Raw genomic sequence first — 16,116 nt, forward strand, 5'->3', positions numbered from 1 at the left:
GTACGAATGTCTTAAAGTGATGACCGTGAGACACAAATGTAGACACAAGCTCTTTATTTCATAAAATTTTTACAAAACGCTCAGAAAAAAGGACACAAAAAAAATCGGGTCATTCAAGTTAAAAGAAAAACAACAAAAAAACTTAACATTGACGGTTCAAGTCCAAATGAGTGGAGAGAGAAAAAAGCCACCAAAAAAAAACAAAACACTCTTTCCCAGTACAGGACATCCACATTACAAACAACCGAGTATAATATGGACAAAGAATAGAACCTAAGTTTTTAATGCTTTCATAACCACTGGGGTTCCCACAGTCGAGCAGTTGTGCGCGTTGTTCTCGTTTGTCCTGCGCTCTTAAAAGTCAAGTCAGCGATTGAGCACTGTCCCCTTCGTCTTCTGAAGGTGGGCGTCCCCGTGCATGCTGCGGCAGGACAGAGCGTCTGAACCGTCTCTCTCTCTCTCTCTCTCTCTCTCTCTTGTTGTCTGCCGGTTATCCCACGGTGACAAACCTGCTGCCTTTACTCGTCTGTGCCGTGGCGGTGCGCCGGTCCTTCAGGATGCGGAACCGCTCGTTTAAGGTCATCGACGTTTGCTGTGCAAGAAAAGAGGGGACGGGTGACGGATGGGCACGCTGGATGGAGTTCAAAAAGTCTGAAGAACGTGGGAAAGAAGCTTGGGAGTCGTGCAGTTTGACTCTGATGGAGTTGGTGGGAGAAGTCAGCGCTCGCTCTCTCTCGCTCGCTCTCTCTCGCTCTCTCAAACTCACCGGTTTCCCAACACTGTTGATGTCAAACTGCAGAGGCACTCCTTTTGGTATCTTCTTCTCTGCTGTTTCTTCTTTGACAGGAGCTGTGCTGACTGCGGGGGGGTGCAGAGTCCAAGCAGAGGGAGGTCTGACATATAATAAAAAAAAATAAAACCTTTCAGATTTACTAACTTTCTCTGGTGTGCAGTACGTGGCTCAGCTGGATGTGAGCTGAAGGACTTACTCAGGCTGCGTCCTGGCTGTGGGGTTGTCGATCGATACCGTTAAGATCCCACTGCTCGCTGTCGGTGTGCGCCACCTGGTGGTCAAGGAGCAAAAGTGTCTCGTCAGGCAGACTTGATAAAGAGAGTGACCTGAAAACGCCAAACAATGGCTGCCGCTGCCTTCCCCCGTGATTCACATCCTCTTCCTCACGCGTGCACACACAATATTATCAGACAAACGAATTGGGAAGCGCGACAACAAGACCCCTAAACGGACGGAGAGACGAATACTCACTGCCGTGTCTTGACCAGGGGAGTGTGGGGAGTCGGCCTCTGCACCTGAGCTTGTACCTGCGTGAACAGTGTTGCACCATTGAGCTCAGGAGAGGAGCCAAGAGTCACCAACAACTTGAAACGTGACCATATTATCGACTGGAGGGTCAAAGAGGACTGACTGTATTCCTTTTTGTCCCCCCCCCCACCCCCCCAAGACAGAAAGTTGTATTTAATATTGCTAGAATAGAACGGAAATACTTTAATATCAGTATTTAGATGATGTTAAATCTATTGTTTTACAACTCCCCCCCCTGCAGCCCAGTGCTAGAAAGCCTGCTAAGAGAAGACAGATGGACGGATCAAGTACCTTGAGTCCTCTGCGAAACAGAAATGTGGCTTGCCGCGCTTCCCTCTGAGTCTGCTGGACAGGCGGTAGCGGCCTGCAGGAAAACACCACACGGACACAACCACTAAAACACAGCGGCGCGTTAACCTGCAGACGTGCGAAAGGGTCTCATGGGGATCTTCTCCAAATCAAACGTCAAAAGAAATCTGGTCCAGCCGTCGGTGCCGTGGCGTCAGCATGCGTTTGTCCTCACCGCCGGCGCAGCTGGAAAGGCCTCCGGACGGCTGTTGCGTTCTGGACTCTGATTGGGTCGGGCTGCCGGTACGGCCGCCTCGGCGCCTCTGGCTTCCTGTACGGGACTTCAGAACGCTGAATGAACGGTCTCGCTTTCGGTCTCGTTTTCTGCAGGGAAGGAGAATGAAGGCGGTGGGGTTTCAGACATCGGGGGGGGGGGGGGGGGGGGGGCAGGAACACTCGTCTGGAATCAAGCCACGCCTGGAATGCCACGCCGGGATGAGACCCGACACCCAGCAGACTAACCTTTTGAACGACTAACATACTAATCCGTGAGACATGTCGAACAGTGCGGAACGGAAACTTAACAAACAAAGGTAGAAGAGACGACGCTGCCGCGCCGCCGCGAAAGATCAACACTGGATCCACGCCCACGTCCAAATCCCGTCTTCAAACACGGATGTTTCTCGGACGAAACGGGAAACGAGACTGAGAAGTTATCCATGTCCAGCACACAGCTGGAGACGGAGCTAATGAATCAAAACTGGGGTAGCGGACAGCGGCGGCCGGTGTCGGTTGCCGGGCAACAGGATGCAGAGAACGGCCGTGCATTGGGGTGTGACGACGGTCCAGCGAGCGCAAGACGTATTGTTTACTGCAGCCATAAATACAAACATGGACTATATCAGAGCTTTATTTACTGTGTCCTTGGTTGCCAGGGGGTGTAGGCAAGAGGCTGGAAGTTGATCCAGCTTGGCTGCGACGCCAGCAACTCATAGATTACATTTTAGAGTCACCTCAGTTCAAATATTAACGCACGGCTACAGATCTTTTACCACATTACTTTTATGCTTCTTCTTTTTTTTTTTTTTTTAGTTCAAGAGGGTATGTGTCGTAGCTCACGCCGCAGCACAAGACTGCAGCCATTTGTCAGCCTAACTAGTTCAGTCAAACGTTGACAGCCGCACGATAAAAATGATTTTCAAAGTACACTTTGCATTTAACAGATGGCGCCTCAGAGGTCGGCGTGTTTCCAATGCTGTGCAAATCAAACTATGTCGGGAGAAAATAGGCCCAATGAAGAGGGGCACCAACAAGAAGCCGACAACAGGAGAGGAGGGATGGAAGTGGAACAACAAACAAGGAAGGGGAACTATGTATTCCAAAGCATTTCCCGGCTAAGAAAAACCCTGACCGACTCTTCTGCAGATGGGTTTGCTGTGAGCAACCATCTTTTACAAAATCAGCCTCATAACCTGGGAAGTGGAGTCAGGAGTCACTACTTTTTTTTTTTTTTATATGTGAAAATATTCGGCCATCATTACCCAAATTACAGCGACACCATGCTGACCTCAATTCAAGCTGATCTCAAACCACCAGTAAGACTTAAGTGAAGATGCAGTTTATTACAACTCTATAAATGAGGACGAGGAGGAAAGACACTGGAGAAGGACGATTGTAGATCGAGCACCCAACGCATGGGAGACGCCTATATAATCCTAGATAATTTTGCTTGCTGATGACGTTGTGACAGTACAATCACGCAGCACGAGGACATACTTTGGTACAGGTGAGGTTTAAGGCAGGAAAGGCAGTAAGGACTCCCATACGCGTCTTCATTTCTTCATGCACGAATTGAACTGGGATCTGGAGTAACATGTAGTGCAGGGGTAGGGAATCCTGATCCTCGAGATCCGCAGCCCTGCATGTTTTCAATGTCTCTGCAGAAAGCTTGATAAGGAGCCAATGATTTTCGGTTTGCTATGTTGATGTGAGGACACATTGAAAACATGCAGGACCAGGACTCCCAACCCCTGCACTACATGTTACTCCATGTGTGTGTGTGTGTGTGTGTGTGTGTATTACCTGGTTGAGTGCTGCTCTGTTGAGGGGTCCGGCTCGTTTCAGCAGTGCAGCTGGCCTTCGGGCTGCCAGGCCTGTGATCACGCCTTGGCCTCTCCGTCGACCCAGCAGGGGAGGGACTCTTCTGGTTTTTACTTTCGCCGCTCCTCCTCGTGGTACGCCAACACCTAGTTTGTATATAATACAATGCAGAAACAATTTAGGAGGACTATTTATGATTGAGTGAGGTAAGGAGATAAGATATATATACATAGAGAGAGAGAGAGAGATGCCTTTCAAAAAAAAGCTGTAAAATACAGAATACTTCAGATTTACAGTTGATTTTGATGATGGGAGAAGTATAAAGAGAAGATCAGTCACTATGGTATAGTTTCGTCAGCTTCTACAGTCCTTGTCTGTTGTTTTGGGATTTTTGTAAGTTGGAACTATTCTGTTATTCCATAGCATTTATAGATCAGGCATAAACAAGCCACTGGAATCAGCTTGTTCGTTCTCTTTGCCATTTAAAATGAACAGTTATTGCTTGGCGTTTCGACATTTCTATGCGTTGAGCTGTGCCCAGAAATAAACCGTCCGTCCATATCAATGGCTCGGTATAGAAATAACATTGCGAGGTATTCGGGTTAGGGAGGAATCGTGAAGGAACCTCTGTGAGCAGCTCCTGCAGTCCTCTGAGGAAACATCTTCCCTTTCTTCTTCACTGGTCTGCGGCTCACGTTGGCCTGTTTCCTCTTTAACTGTTGCTCCTTCTTGTTCAGGCGAATGATGTCGTCTGTGAAAGTTACCACACGAACCAACAGAGAAACTCGATTGACAACCATGCACGGGCTCGGCCAGCTGCTGAAATCGGGCTAACGTGAGCTCCCGAGTCTATTTTCGTGCCGCTCGGAGCAGCTGAGCCCCCTTACCCAAGGACATGTCCACTTTATCGGGCACGGCTGGTCTCTTCCCCCGGCCTTCTGTCAGCGCAGCTCCGTTCATACTTAAAAACAAAAAAACAAACAAAAAACCAAAACAAACCAATAACCCGGAGTGCAGAAAGAAACGCAGTAGTAGTTAGCAGCCCTGCTAGCTGATCGGAGTGTTTGGTGCGCTGCACTACAACTGACGTCACCGCTCCCCCCCTCGACGTAAACACGTCGACGGTGCGCCCGGTGCATCCTGGGAAATGTAGTCACACGCGGTAAGAAAAACGGCGTTACAAAACCTGGATACATAACCCGGTTGTGTAAAAGGAAACGCCGTCCACGTTTCTTTCCTTCAGTTTGCACGTTTGGCGAGCGGAGCCGTGTTTGAAGGTGCATGCCGCGCTGTGTCACGAGTAGGTAAGGTGTGAAACCACTGGACGATGCCTTCCCGTCCAACCCCGTGTGACTGACTGTTTTTAACCACTCAGATGTGCAAAACGCTTTCGAGCGATTCGCGCGACCTACCGATTGATTGTTCTGTTATGCGCGCAAAGATCCCGCGATCGCTTCAGCGCTGATGTGCCGCTAAATTAAGGATCCATCATTTGCGCAGCCCAATCGGTCGATCGCGCCCATCGCCCGAAAGCGCCGGACAGCCTTAAATAAGCCTTTAATGTTAAACACCTTGTGTTTCACTTGTGTTTGACATTTCTGTTTAACTACGGTTTCTTGTACGTGTTTTGCTGAATCAAAGTTTCGTTGAAATTGCTCACTGTTGTTCCCTGCAGCTCATCCTTTGCGCTACTCTTCAAGACAGTCATTGACCAAAACATCAGGTCCAGCCCTGTACTTTCCTCCTCCATCCACTCATTCGCCAGTGAAACCATCATGTCTGACAAGAAACGCAAGTCAACATCAGCTGCTGGGCGGGAGACCAGTGCCAAGCAACAGAAGCTGGCTCCCAAGAAGAAGGAGGAGGAGAAGAAGGAGAAAACTGAGGGATGGATACTAAACACTGTGAAGCAGCAGAGAACAGAGAACAAGGATATGAAGTTCAACAAAAAGCGTCTGCGTTTTATATCTGAAACCGAAAAGATAAAGCAGGGGTCGGATGGTGTCCTGTACTGGATGTGGAGAGACCAAAGAGTACAAGGTAAACACCACATACACACATACAGCAGCAGCAGCGCAGGAACAGGAGAGCTCTCTTTTGGCTTTCAGTGACAAGGTCTGTGTTTTGTGTTTGTGTGTTAGACAACTGGGCACTGATCCATGCCCAGAGGCTGGCTGTGAAGGAGAACCTCCCTCTGCATGTCTGCTTCTGTCTGATGGTACCTAAATCACAGCTGTCCACGCTGAGACACTACAGTTTCATGCTCAAAGGCCTGGAAGAAGTTGCAAAGGTAAAAAAAAAACACACAAAAAACCCTCCAAACCCCCAAATAGTTTTATCCACTTCTGGACAACTAGGTGTAGTCATTTAATTAAATGTGAATAAATCCTCTCTCATTAGATCCAATTAAGTGATACCAGCGCTTGCAAGCTCAACCAAAGGGTGTTACATTCAGTTTGCACATTTATTTCTCGTCTATGCTCATTTCAACATTTATAAATCTAAGAGGGAGGGCTAATACAGTGTGCTCAAACAAAATCTGTAGCAGCGACAACGTAGAATCATAAAATAAACTAAAATAGGTCGGATCCAACAGCCTATCTGCTGTAAAATGCCAAATCGGTGGAAGTGCACATCATACATGTTATAAGTTCCTGCCTGTGAGAAGCCACATGCTACCAAATTATTTACGACTTTTCAATCTTACTACGAGTCCTTATGGAGCTACTTGGTGCATTTCTTAACCAAACCAGCAGACAAGAGAAAATTCATTATAGGAACTATAAAATCAAATCACCAGAGACTTCCTACACAGACGAGGATCATGGACTGCTGGAGCTTTGTGAAAGTGTCCCCACATGAACAATTAATACTAAACAAAGAACATTGTGTTCAAGATTTGTCAAATAAATCTGTTTCCGTGTTCGTCAGATAAAATCTCGATGCCCTAGCAGGTCCTTTTATGTTGCCAACCTGCACGTCTATAAGGCTCAGCTTTGCTCTTCTGTCCAAACAGGAGTGCAAAGACTTGAACATCCAGTTCCACATGCTCCACGGCGCTCCGGGCGAAGTTCTGCCGGGCTTTGCGTCTGATCGCAGCTTCGGGGCGCTGGTCACCGACTTCTCCCCCCTCAGGGAGGCAGTGCAGTGGCTGAAGGATGTCAACAAGGCGCTTCCGAAGGACATTCCCATCATACAGGTGGATATATTCATAGTTTGTTTCATATTCTGACTATTTTCTGTTGGATGCTTCAAGGTTTGCTCCCGCCGATTGTTGTGTTTTATTACCAGTGGTGGAAACCAAGTGTTTGCTTGTTATGTTTGGGGAATTGTTGTCATCATTACCGCTTCTGGAGATAATGGTCGCACTTTCCGCTTCCAGGTCGATGCTCACAATATTGTTCCATGCTGGGAGGCGTCGGTGAAGCTCGAGTATGCAGCGCGGACGATCAGAGGGAAAATTACCAAACTTTTGCCCGAGTTCCTCACCGATTTTCCTCCAATTGAGAAACACCCACACACTGCAACAAGGACTGCCAAAGTAAGCAACCAAACACCTATTCATATGCGGAGTGGAAACAATGCAGATTTCTTTTTTATTCACACTTTAAATCAGTCAAGAGTACACAATCATAGTTTCCCCCTCCCCCAGAACTGTTAGTATTTTTAATGAGGATTGAGATCATATAACTTGTGATATTTAGATTTAGGTTTCTGCTATTAGTCACGTCAATGATGAAGGCTGGCATTAACGGTGAAGTTCGGCTTCTTGCCTCAGAACACCTTTGCAATGGCCAGAGTGAGATGATGGAGACCTCACAACCTTGCACTTGAAAAACCCATTGCTCTGCCAAACGATCTACCGCTGGCACATTTTGTGAAGTTTGAAAGTCGGCAACATCCAGGAAAACGCTTACTTTAACCTTCAGCTGTTTCTTCTTCATTACTTATTGATAAGAGAATAAATACTTATAGACTTTTTTTTTTTTTTTTTTAGACTGGTCCAAACGTTGAACATTTCCCCTTGTTGATTGATATGCTGCGCACTTTCCACGAACCTCCTGATATTTAAGAACTTTTCCACACTCCTTTTGAAGCGGCGGAGGTCTTTCGGTTCATCACTGTCAGCTGTGACCTCTGCTGAGTTTCTCTGCCTTTCGTACTTCCTTCACCTCGCAGGCAGTAGACTGGGAGGAAACGCTGGCCTCCCTGCAGGTGGACCGCACCGTGGGAGAGACGGAGTGGGCGGAGCCCGGCACCAAAGCGGGGTTCGCCATGCTGGAGTCCTTCATCGACGTGCGCCTGAAGCTGTTCGGCACGCAGCGAAACGACCCCAACATGGCCGCCCTCAGCCAGCTCTCCCCGTGGGTTCGCTTTGGTCAGTAACGCCGTTAAAAGCAGCGTGGGCGTGGAAATCAAGCAACGTGATTGAAATCAAGGTTTATTGAAAAAAAATTATAAAGTTCTATCCTCCAGCCTGAGAGATCATCCGATATGCCGTCGGCAATACGTTACATCCTGGTTTTGATGAAGCGTGCGACGTTAGTTTCAGGGTTTCTGCTGGACACACTACGACTAACTCAAACGGCACGTCGTCGTCAGAGCAGAGTGATAGCTTTTGTTCAGTATGTAAAAATCTGATATGCTATAAATGTGAACATATGAGAAGTTTTTCAATATGTTTTAATTGCACAAAATTTGTGAGTTAGTTGCGAGTAGCTGCACTTTCCTTTCACATTTGAAGTCCTGTCACGTTGGATTTCGATCTACTTCTGGAGAAGTTTCCTTGTAAAAACCTCAGGGAGGCGGAATACACAGGGATCAGACCGAGATCGATTAGAAAAAGCTTAAGGCAATTTTATTGCATTATTCTTGCAAGAAGAGACGATGTCATTGACACTGGTCACCCTTGAACACAGACAGCAAAATTACACATCATGCTTTATGAGACAAAACAAGATTTCTCTAACAATCAACTTCACTGCAGATGTGACCGAGCATTTCAAGCTGAAGGCTTCAGGAAGATAAGATTAGATTAGATTAGATTGTGATTTTCAGCACAGAAGTAATCTGTTAACGTGCTCAACGACTAAAAAAAACGTGTTTTTAAATTGAACTTCATGAGTGAAGGACCACATGTACCTCCATCTCAGAGGATGAGGGTTGAATCACCAGATGCATGCTGCTGTGTCATTATTCAGTTTTCACTGAACTCGCAGCCCGACGCCTGAAAAGCATCCGCGTGCTTCGTTTCATGTTTTTTAATGCCGAGCTTTCACAGTCACGTGTTGTCTTTTTAGGCGTTCAAAGTGAACGGCCGCGGCACAAGATCCCAGAATAGCATTGCTACCTTGACAGCGACACTCGCCATCTCAAACTGGGGAAGTCATTTTAGTTTCATCTTTCTCCATCTCATCCTGTCAAACCATGTCTACTTCCTCCCACCAGGCCACCTTTCAGCCCAGCGTGTGGCGCTGCAGGTTCAGCGCGGCGGGAAGAATGCCAGTCAGTCCGTCGGCCCCTTCATCGAGGAGCTGGTGGTGCGGCGGGAGCTCACCGACAACTTCTGCTTCTACAATGAGAAGTACGACAGCGTGGAGGGTCAGTGGAGAGCTCATTAAAAGGACGTCCTGTTCTCTCCGATGTCGTTCCCGTACCATTAGTGACGCCATTCAATTGAGGCACAAGCTGATTTCACACTGTGCGCGTGCGTGTGTGTGTGCGTGTGTGTGTGCGTGTGCGTGTGCGTGTGCGTGTGTGTGTGTGTGTGTGTGTGTGTGTGTGTGTGTGTGTGTGTGTGTGTGTGTGTGTGTGTGTGTGTGTGTGTGTGTGTGTGTGTGTGTGTGTGTGTGTGTGTGTGTGTGTGTGTGCGGTTCTCAGGTGCGTACGAGTGGGCCCAGAAGACCTTAAAGGATCACGCCAAAGACGAGAGGCCGTACATCTACACACGGGAGCAGCTTGAGAACGCAAAGACACACGACAAACTGTGGAACGGGGCTCAGGTACAAAGGCTAAAAAAAAAAAGAAAGTCAAACCGTTGGGTTCACTCACGCCACAGGCGCCGTCATCAATCTGGGATGTTTATAGTGTTTCATCATATTTTTTTTGTTTAATTTAGTACCAGATGACCAGTGAGGGGAAGATGCACGGCTTCCTGAGGATGTACTGGGCCAAAAAGATCCTGGAGTGGACTTCCTCTCCAGAGGAGGCGCTGTCCATCGCTCTGTACCTGAACGATCGCTACGAGCTGGACGGTCAGGACCCCAACGGCTTCGTGGGTAAGGACAGGGACCAGCCGATTTGAGCTCCCGCCATCTTGCGAGCAGCGAAACTGAACACTTGTGTTTCCCTCCTGCAGGATGTATGTGGTCCATATGTGGCATCCACGACCAGGGCTGGGCCGAGAGACCCATTTTTGGGAAAATTCGCTACATGAACTATAAAGGCTGCCTCAGGAAGTTTAACGTCGCCCAGTTTGAGAAGAAGTACTGTCCCAAACAAGTTTGAGGGAAAACACGTTTTAAAAGCGTACATCTGCTACACGTTCAGCCTCAGGGAGCATTTTTATAATGTGTCTCGCCTTGAATGTTCTTCTTTGTGCTTGTCTGTTTGATAATTACTCAAACATATGTTACAAGACTGTAAACACTTTGTGGCAGTTTGCAGAGAGTCGTTGTCACTTGATATTTTTTGGATAATATTTCTTGGTGCTATTTTAGTAAGTAGCTTGATTGTCTATTTTACATGTCTTATTTTACTGTTATTATGATTCATTTTATTATCCATCATGGATTATGTCAGTTTTCACAGGTCGACAGTGTTGCTGTCCATTATTAAATTTACATCCAAATGTAAACAAATATTTTTGTTTTATTACATTTGTAAGACTTGAAACGCAACATCATTACCGGAACAAGCTAAAATGGTTTTTTTTTTTTCCTTTCTTTTTTTTTTAACAGACGCTTTCTAAATACAACTTGCTTAAATGTGAATTTACCGCAGATTAACTCTCATCACAGCTTTAAGTGACAACAGGCTTTATTTAATTAAATCTGTCCACTCAAGAGATGCTGTCATGAATAATTGACAAAAATCAAATTACAATCAGAGAAACGTGAAAGCAAAGAAAATGGTGTATGTTGGAGCACAGTTTGAGTTTCGGGGATATTTAGTTGTCACCAAATGATCTTTTGAGACGCAATTAAAGTGAAATAAAACCCACTTCTAGCCAAGCTAATTAACGGGATACTCAGTGGAGAATAAAAACAATCCCTGTAGGTCACATTGTGCCTAACATCAATTCGCAGTTTCGGATGTAAAAACCTCATCAGGCCTCTTTGTGTTTGTTCATTTCAGAAGAGAAAGAGATACATCTCCCCAGAATTATGCTTTGCAGAGCTAATTAGCACTCCGCAGTAGGCAGGTCTTGTTGGAGGGAACAAGAACAGCACAATGCGGTATTGTACTTGAAACTGTAACACAACAAACTCCTAAAATCATAATTTTTTTCCCAAACTGTGGTTAAAAACAGGGTGAATATGTTGCTGCCGATTAGCGTCGGGGGTGGAGACAGTCAAACGCACACTGGGGTCCTCCCTTTAGAAACCTCAGGTCTGCAAGTGACTGTTACAACCAAATCTTTGTCGGTGACCTAGTTTGTTCTAAGAATGTGCAAAAGCAGGGGAGACACGAATAATCGCGATCCACACATCGTAATTAAACCAAAGTTGGTTCATTCATGTTTAGTGATTCTCAAAAAATTCTTTCTATGGAAAACATTTTGCTATTTGACAAGAATAGAATACACTTTATTTTCATACAAACATATTAAAAAACAAACAGCAATCGGTAAATAGATTAGTTACATAAAGTGCCGTGGTGTTCCTGAGAGTTGTGTCATTCAGGTGTTGTGACGGTGCTGGGGGTGATATGGAGGTGATGGAGTGCACGGCTCGTCTGGGTGAGAGGTATCGGTTAGATGCTGCTGAGCTTCTTCCTCAGAGCATCAGGACCATGGAGCTCCTTCCACTCAGCAGCTGACGATGCAGTTTGTGTGACTAGTTTCTGACTGGTGATCCTCAAGAAAAAACCGTCTGAAGGGCCTTGTCAAGTGGTTGAAGAAAGTGGCGTCATTAAAAAAAAAAAAAGTAATCTCTCCCACGCGTTCTACTGCTACTCCGTGTACATCAGCTTGTCACATAATTAGTTAACATTCAAAAGCAATTTACTTTATGGCCTTGAGACAAAAAAAAGAGAACCTCTAATCCGAGGATAGTCGTTTCAATCATGACACTATTCTGTCTAATCGTCAGTGTTTCGTCACTGTGCCTTTGTTCATCGGTCCAGTTCAAAAATTCCCCAAAAAGATGCAAAGAGCAGCATGTTTGACTGGGTGGTTTTGCAGATAATAATTACATGATATACATATATCACAAGAACATTTTCAATTAGTCACTATTACAAGAGAAAACGTCTTTCAAACATTGGCTTTTTTTGATATACCTCGCCCAAATCATTGTAAGAATTGTCTATCTGAGACTGACGGGTGTCGGTAGCTTTACATTAAGCACTTGATCATGAATGAGAGTTGCTCCTTGCAGCTAATTGTGCTCAATGAAAAGCAGACGGGACGGCAGCTAAGATGCAGTGGAAACAACAACATAAACCTTGTTAGTTGAAGATACATCCTCTTGAGACAATGAGCGTCTCCATAAAAGTGTAATTGAAGTTACAGCTGTTAAATATGAATTTTAAGTCAAATCAAAAGCAAATGACTGCGTAAACTTTGTTAAACATCCCAAAGATAAAATGCAAGACTTTGTTTCCCCCAGCTTTCCTGAGGACTTTTCACTTTGCAGGTGTACAAGTCTTTCCTGTGTGTAAACATTTTTCTTTTTTTTTTCGACATTTGAGCAGAATTCCTGCGTACTGGGATTTACCTGCCTTTTGTGAAATCCCTTGCATATAAATTGAGTGGAGAGTTAATCTTCGCCACTAAGACTGTTATAACAAGGGGGGAAAATGAAAACTGTGAAGTGGTGGCAGAGTTCAATCAATGTGCTGCTGATAGGCTTTTTTCTCTTTAATCTTCCAATATTTACTGTCTACAAATTACTTTTTTTTTTTCTGCTAAGGCTGACATTTGCTGCAGTGTTTTAAGTAGACTTTTCAGCAAACTCTCCTCCACCATGCGTCTAAATGATAAGAAGACACAATCTTAACACTCCCGTGGTCGATATGTGCTTTTCTTCTGTAGAGTGAGTAGAAGTGTTGTGTTTCTTCACTAACTGTTATTTTTCAGTAAGGAAATGCATTTTTCATCATTTGACATTTGAACCTGGAGCGTCTTTCAGCTGATATTTGTCATTTCATTCATTCTTTCTTCAATACGGTTTGGTTGATTCATCAAAAGCTTTACACTCTTTCAAAAGAGTGGCACCTTGGATGTTTTTATATCATAATGTCTCGCTGAAGGTCACAGGAGAGGCCGGTGATAGCACACTGGACAGAAGGCTGGTGCACTTGACTGACTTTCCTTCAGTGCTTTACTAAAGGTGCACTCACAATCAAAGCAAGGCTTTAATGGACTGAAACCAATTCTGGTGGAACTGCTTTGTTGCTGAAGTCAGTGTGACTGATGAATTGATGAATAAGAAGCATAAGCAGTACTGTGTAAGCCTTGGTGAACAAGATAGGTGTGTGAGCCTTTATCTTATGCATTTCTCATAAATTGTCGTTCACAAGAAGGCTGTTGATCGAGGCTGTTGATAGCTGTGTGGAGTTTGCACGTTTTAATACATGGGCTTTCTCTGGGTGCTCTGGTTTTTGTCGCACCATCTAAAAAAAAAAATGTGTTTAAGGTTAATTTGTGACTCCAAATTGCCTGAAGGTGAAATTGTGTGCGGTTCTCAGTCTGTCTGGACTGGTGAGTCACCAGTGAGTCACCAGTCCGTCACTCTGTACAGTGGTGACCGGTACATGGTGTACTGCCTTTACTCAGACCCAGTGACAATTAGCTCCCAGCCTTCAGTCTAGAAGATGGATGAATGGATTTGTTTTGCATTGTGTTATCAGTCTTCATTATGATGTCTTATAATTTCTTTCATTCATTCATTCATTCATTCATTTATTTTGGAGCTAAATTCAGCCCTTGGTGCTCTGCTCTGCCCTTCACACATCAGGTCAATGACATGGTATCATGTCCTCTGTCTTTCTCTCTCACTCACTTTTAATGCAGATGCTATTTGTGTTGTTGAAATTTCCATTTGGACCATCATAAGTGTCAATTCCTGTCCTCACAATACACTTCAACTCATCTCACCATGAAACACTTGAAGTTTACTTTTAAATAAAGTAAGTAAATCTTATCTTTTATTAGTGACTGCCAATTAAAATTCAAAAATTAATACTTTTGTTTTCTTTTTTTTTAAATCATGACACAAGTCAAAAAAGTGTCATGGTGATATATGTAAACTACTGTTTAAAAGCTCCATGTTGCTTGATGAGAGAAAATTCAGTAATGCGAAGCCGAAAACTTTCCAACTGGGCATCGCAGCAGCTTTTTGTTTTTTTTTATCTTATTGCACAAGTATCCCAATGTATTTTTTATATCTATGTGTGGAAGTGAAGTAAAATGAATTGCGCGTCTCATCTGGGTAGATTTAAAATTTAATTTCAGTTTCCACATTCTGTGCTCATAACTCTTTAAAAAAAAAAAAAAACATGTGCTTCCCATTGTCATATCAAAGTGCTGCAGGCATTCAACACAGCCTTGCCCTTGAGTGAATACTATTACTGAGATGGAACTGTGAGGCAGCTTTTCAAATGGGACTATTCGCAGAGCCAGCGTGTAAATAGTGCATTGTGTTATGGTGATGGAGGTCGTGGGTAGATTGCCCTTCATTAGTGCTGGTGTGGCACACCGATAACGCTGTCATTGCAAAGTGATTTGTCAGAATTTAACAGCTGTAGAATCTTTGTCTTCGGTCATGTCCTGCCTCATCTCCTCATTCATTGCTTCATTGTTTCCATATTATTTGCCTGCTGACACCGTGTTCATCCACAGCCTTGTCTTCCCATAATCACCATTTCCACGGATACAAATTTGTTTTCCCTGTTTTATGTGTTGCCTGTACTTGAGAGGACACATCCCAGCAAAAAAGGAAAAAAAAAAAGAAAAAGGTTCTTGTGGCTGTTGGCACGCCTCGTGACTCGTAACTCACTTTTACAGTGATGTTTACACAGAAGACTCCTTTGTCCGGAAGCTGGTTGGAAATATAAATATGAAAATGAGTGCAGAGACTCAATATGCCTCTTCCTCTCTGAGCTGAAGCAGTAATAAGAACAATGGATCCACGGGCACATTTTACCAGCAGCACTCATGTTCAAAAGCAGTGGAGTCTTTTTAAGAGTATGGAGAAAAATTAATGCTTTGATCACATTAAAGATAAAAAAAAAACAAAAACAAAAGACAAACAGATAAAAGACCATCAGATGTTTTGCATTATTTTAAAACACACTTTCTATATACAGTACTCACTGGAAAATGGTAAATGACTTATTTCAATAACTGAACAACACGGTTTACACCAGCAAATCAACAAATGTCCTTAAAAATGACCATTCATCATTTCTAGTCTAATCACTATTCTGATCTATGCACATAGTTGTTTTTGCAGAAACAAGACGGTTTGAATATGATCATAACATTATGGTATAATTATTTTCAGATTAATGAAATACTGGCGAGGGATACAAATAGTGTGTGCTCTGACTAGCTTCCTCACTGGTTGTCAGTACCACAAACAAGCCGTCTTGTCCACATTTCCCCTTAACTTTAATTTTCACCTCCACAGTGATTATGTTCAGTCTTTGCTGTGAGGCCACATTATTCCTGGAATTCAGTCCTATTCAGCAGTAAATTGAAAGCCCGTTTCACTCTATACAGTATATACAATAAATAAATTAACCTACATTACACATAGACCGAACGTTCTTTCGAGATAGCTGATGGCTGATATTTCCTATGCATAACTATCCTGTTGTATCATTTATATGGTAATTTCCTTATTCATCCGAACACTGACCTCATGTTTTCAATTTACTCTGTTTTTTTTTTGCATTCGTGGTTCTTCTTTTAAATTGAGTTTCTGTGGTTTTTCCTGCAGTGTGGAGTCTTCAAGATACCATATGCAAATTGTGTGGATATGCTTGTCTAGGCTTGTCACGTAGCTTTTAGTCACACTGGTCCATCAGTTATTTGTGGAAATTATTTGTGTAGATCTGATCACACTCTACTACTTCATGTGTAATCATTTCATTTCAGTGTCCCTGGGTTACATGGATCAGTGGCATATATTGTCTTTTATGGTATTTTTTTTTCCCTCTTCAGGTCATTTGACTCCACC

At 44.1% G+C, this 16,116-nt stretch overlaps 2 protein-coding genes across 2 annotated transcripts; one reads left to right on the plus strand and one right to left on the minus strand.

The window, feature by feature from the left end:
- Positions 1-37: 37 nt before the first annotated feature.
- Positions 38-4,781, minus strand: LOC308135661 (UAP56-interacting factor-like). Its single transcript, XM_080503743.1, has 9 exons — positions 4,597-4,781; positions 4,335-4,460; positions 3,692-3,855; positions 1,845-1,993; positions 1,613-1,685; positions 1,265-1,320; positions 990-1,064; positions 767-893; positions 38-592 (listed from the first exon to the last, which is right to left on the minus strand). The coding sequence occupies exons 1-9, from the start codon at positions 4,667-4,669 to the stop codon at positions 491-493; spliced, it is 945 nt and encodes a 314-aa protein (XP_080359869.1). The 5' UTR covers positions 4,670-4,781; the 3' UTR covers positions 38-490.
- cpdp (CPD photolyase) lies at positions 4,734-10,453 on the plus strand. Its single transcript, XM_080503737.1, has 10 exons — positions 4,734-4,871; positions 5,385-5,749; positions 5,851-5,999; positions 6,726-6,908; positions 7,092-7,250; positions 7,889-8,087; positions 9,158-9,310; positions 9,590-9,711; positions 9,828-9,987; positions 10,068-10,453. Exons 2-10 carry the CDS (start codon positions 5,485-5,487, stop codon positions 10,214-10,216), a joined length of 1,539 nt encoding a protein of 512 aa, XP_080359863.1. The 5' UTR covers positions 4,734-4,871; positions 5,385-5,484; the 3' UTR covers positions 10,217-10,453.
- The last annotated feature ends 5,663 nt before the right edge of the window (positions 10,454-16,116 follow it).

This window comes from Blennius ocellaris (assembly GCF_963422515.1).
Source record: "Blennius ocellaris genome assembly, chromosome: 10".
Taxonomy (NCBI): Eukaryota; Metazoa; Chordata; class Actinopteri; order Blenniiformes; family Blenniidae; genus Blennius; species Blennius ocellaris.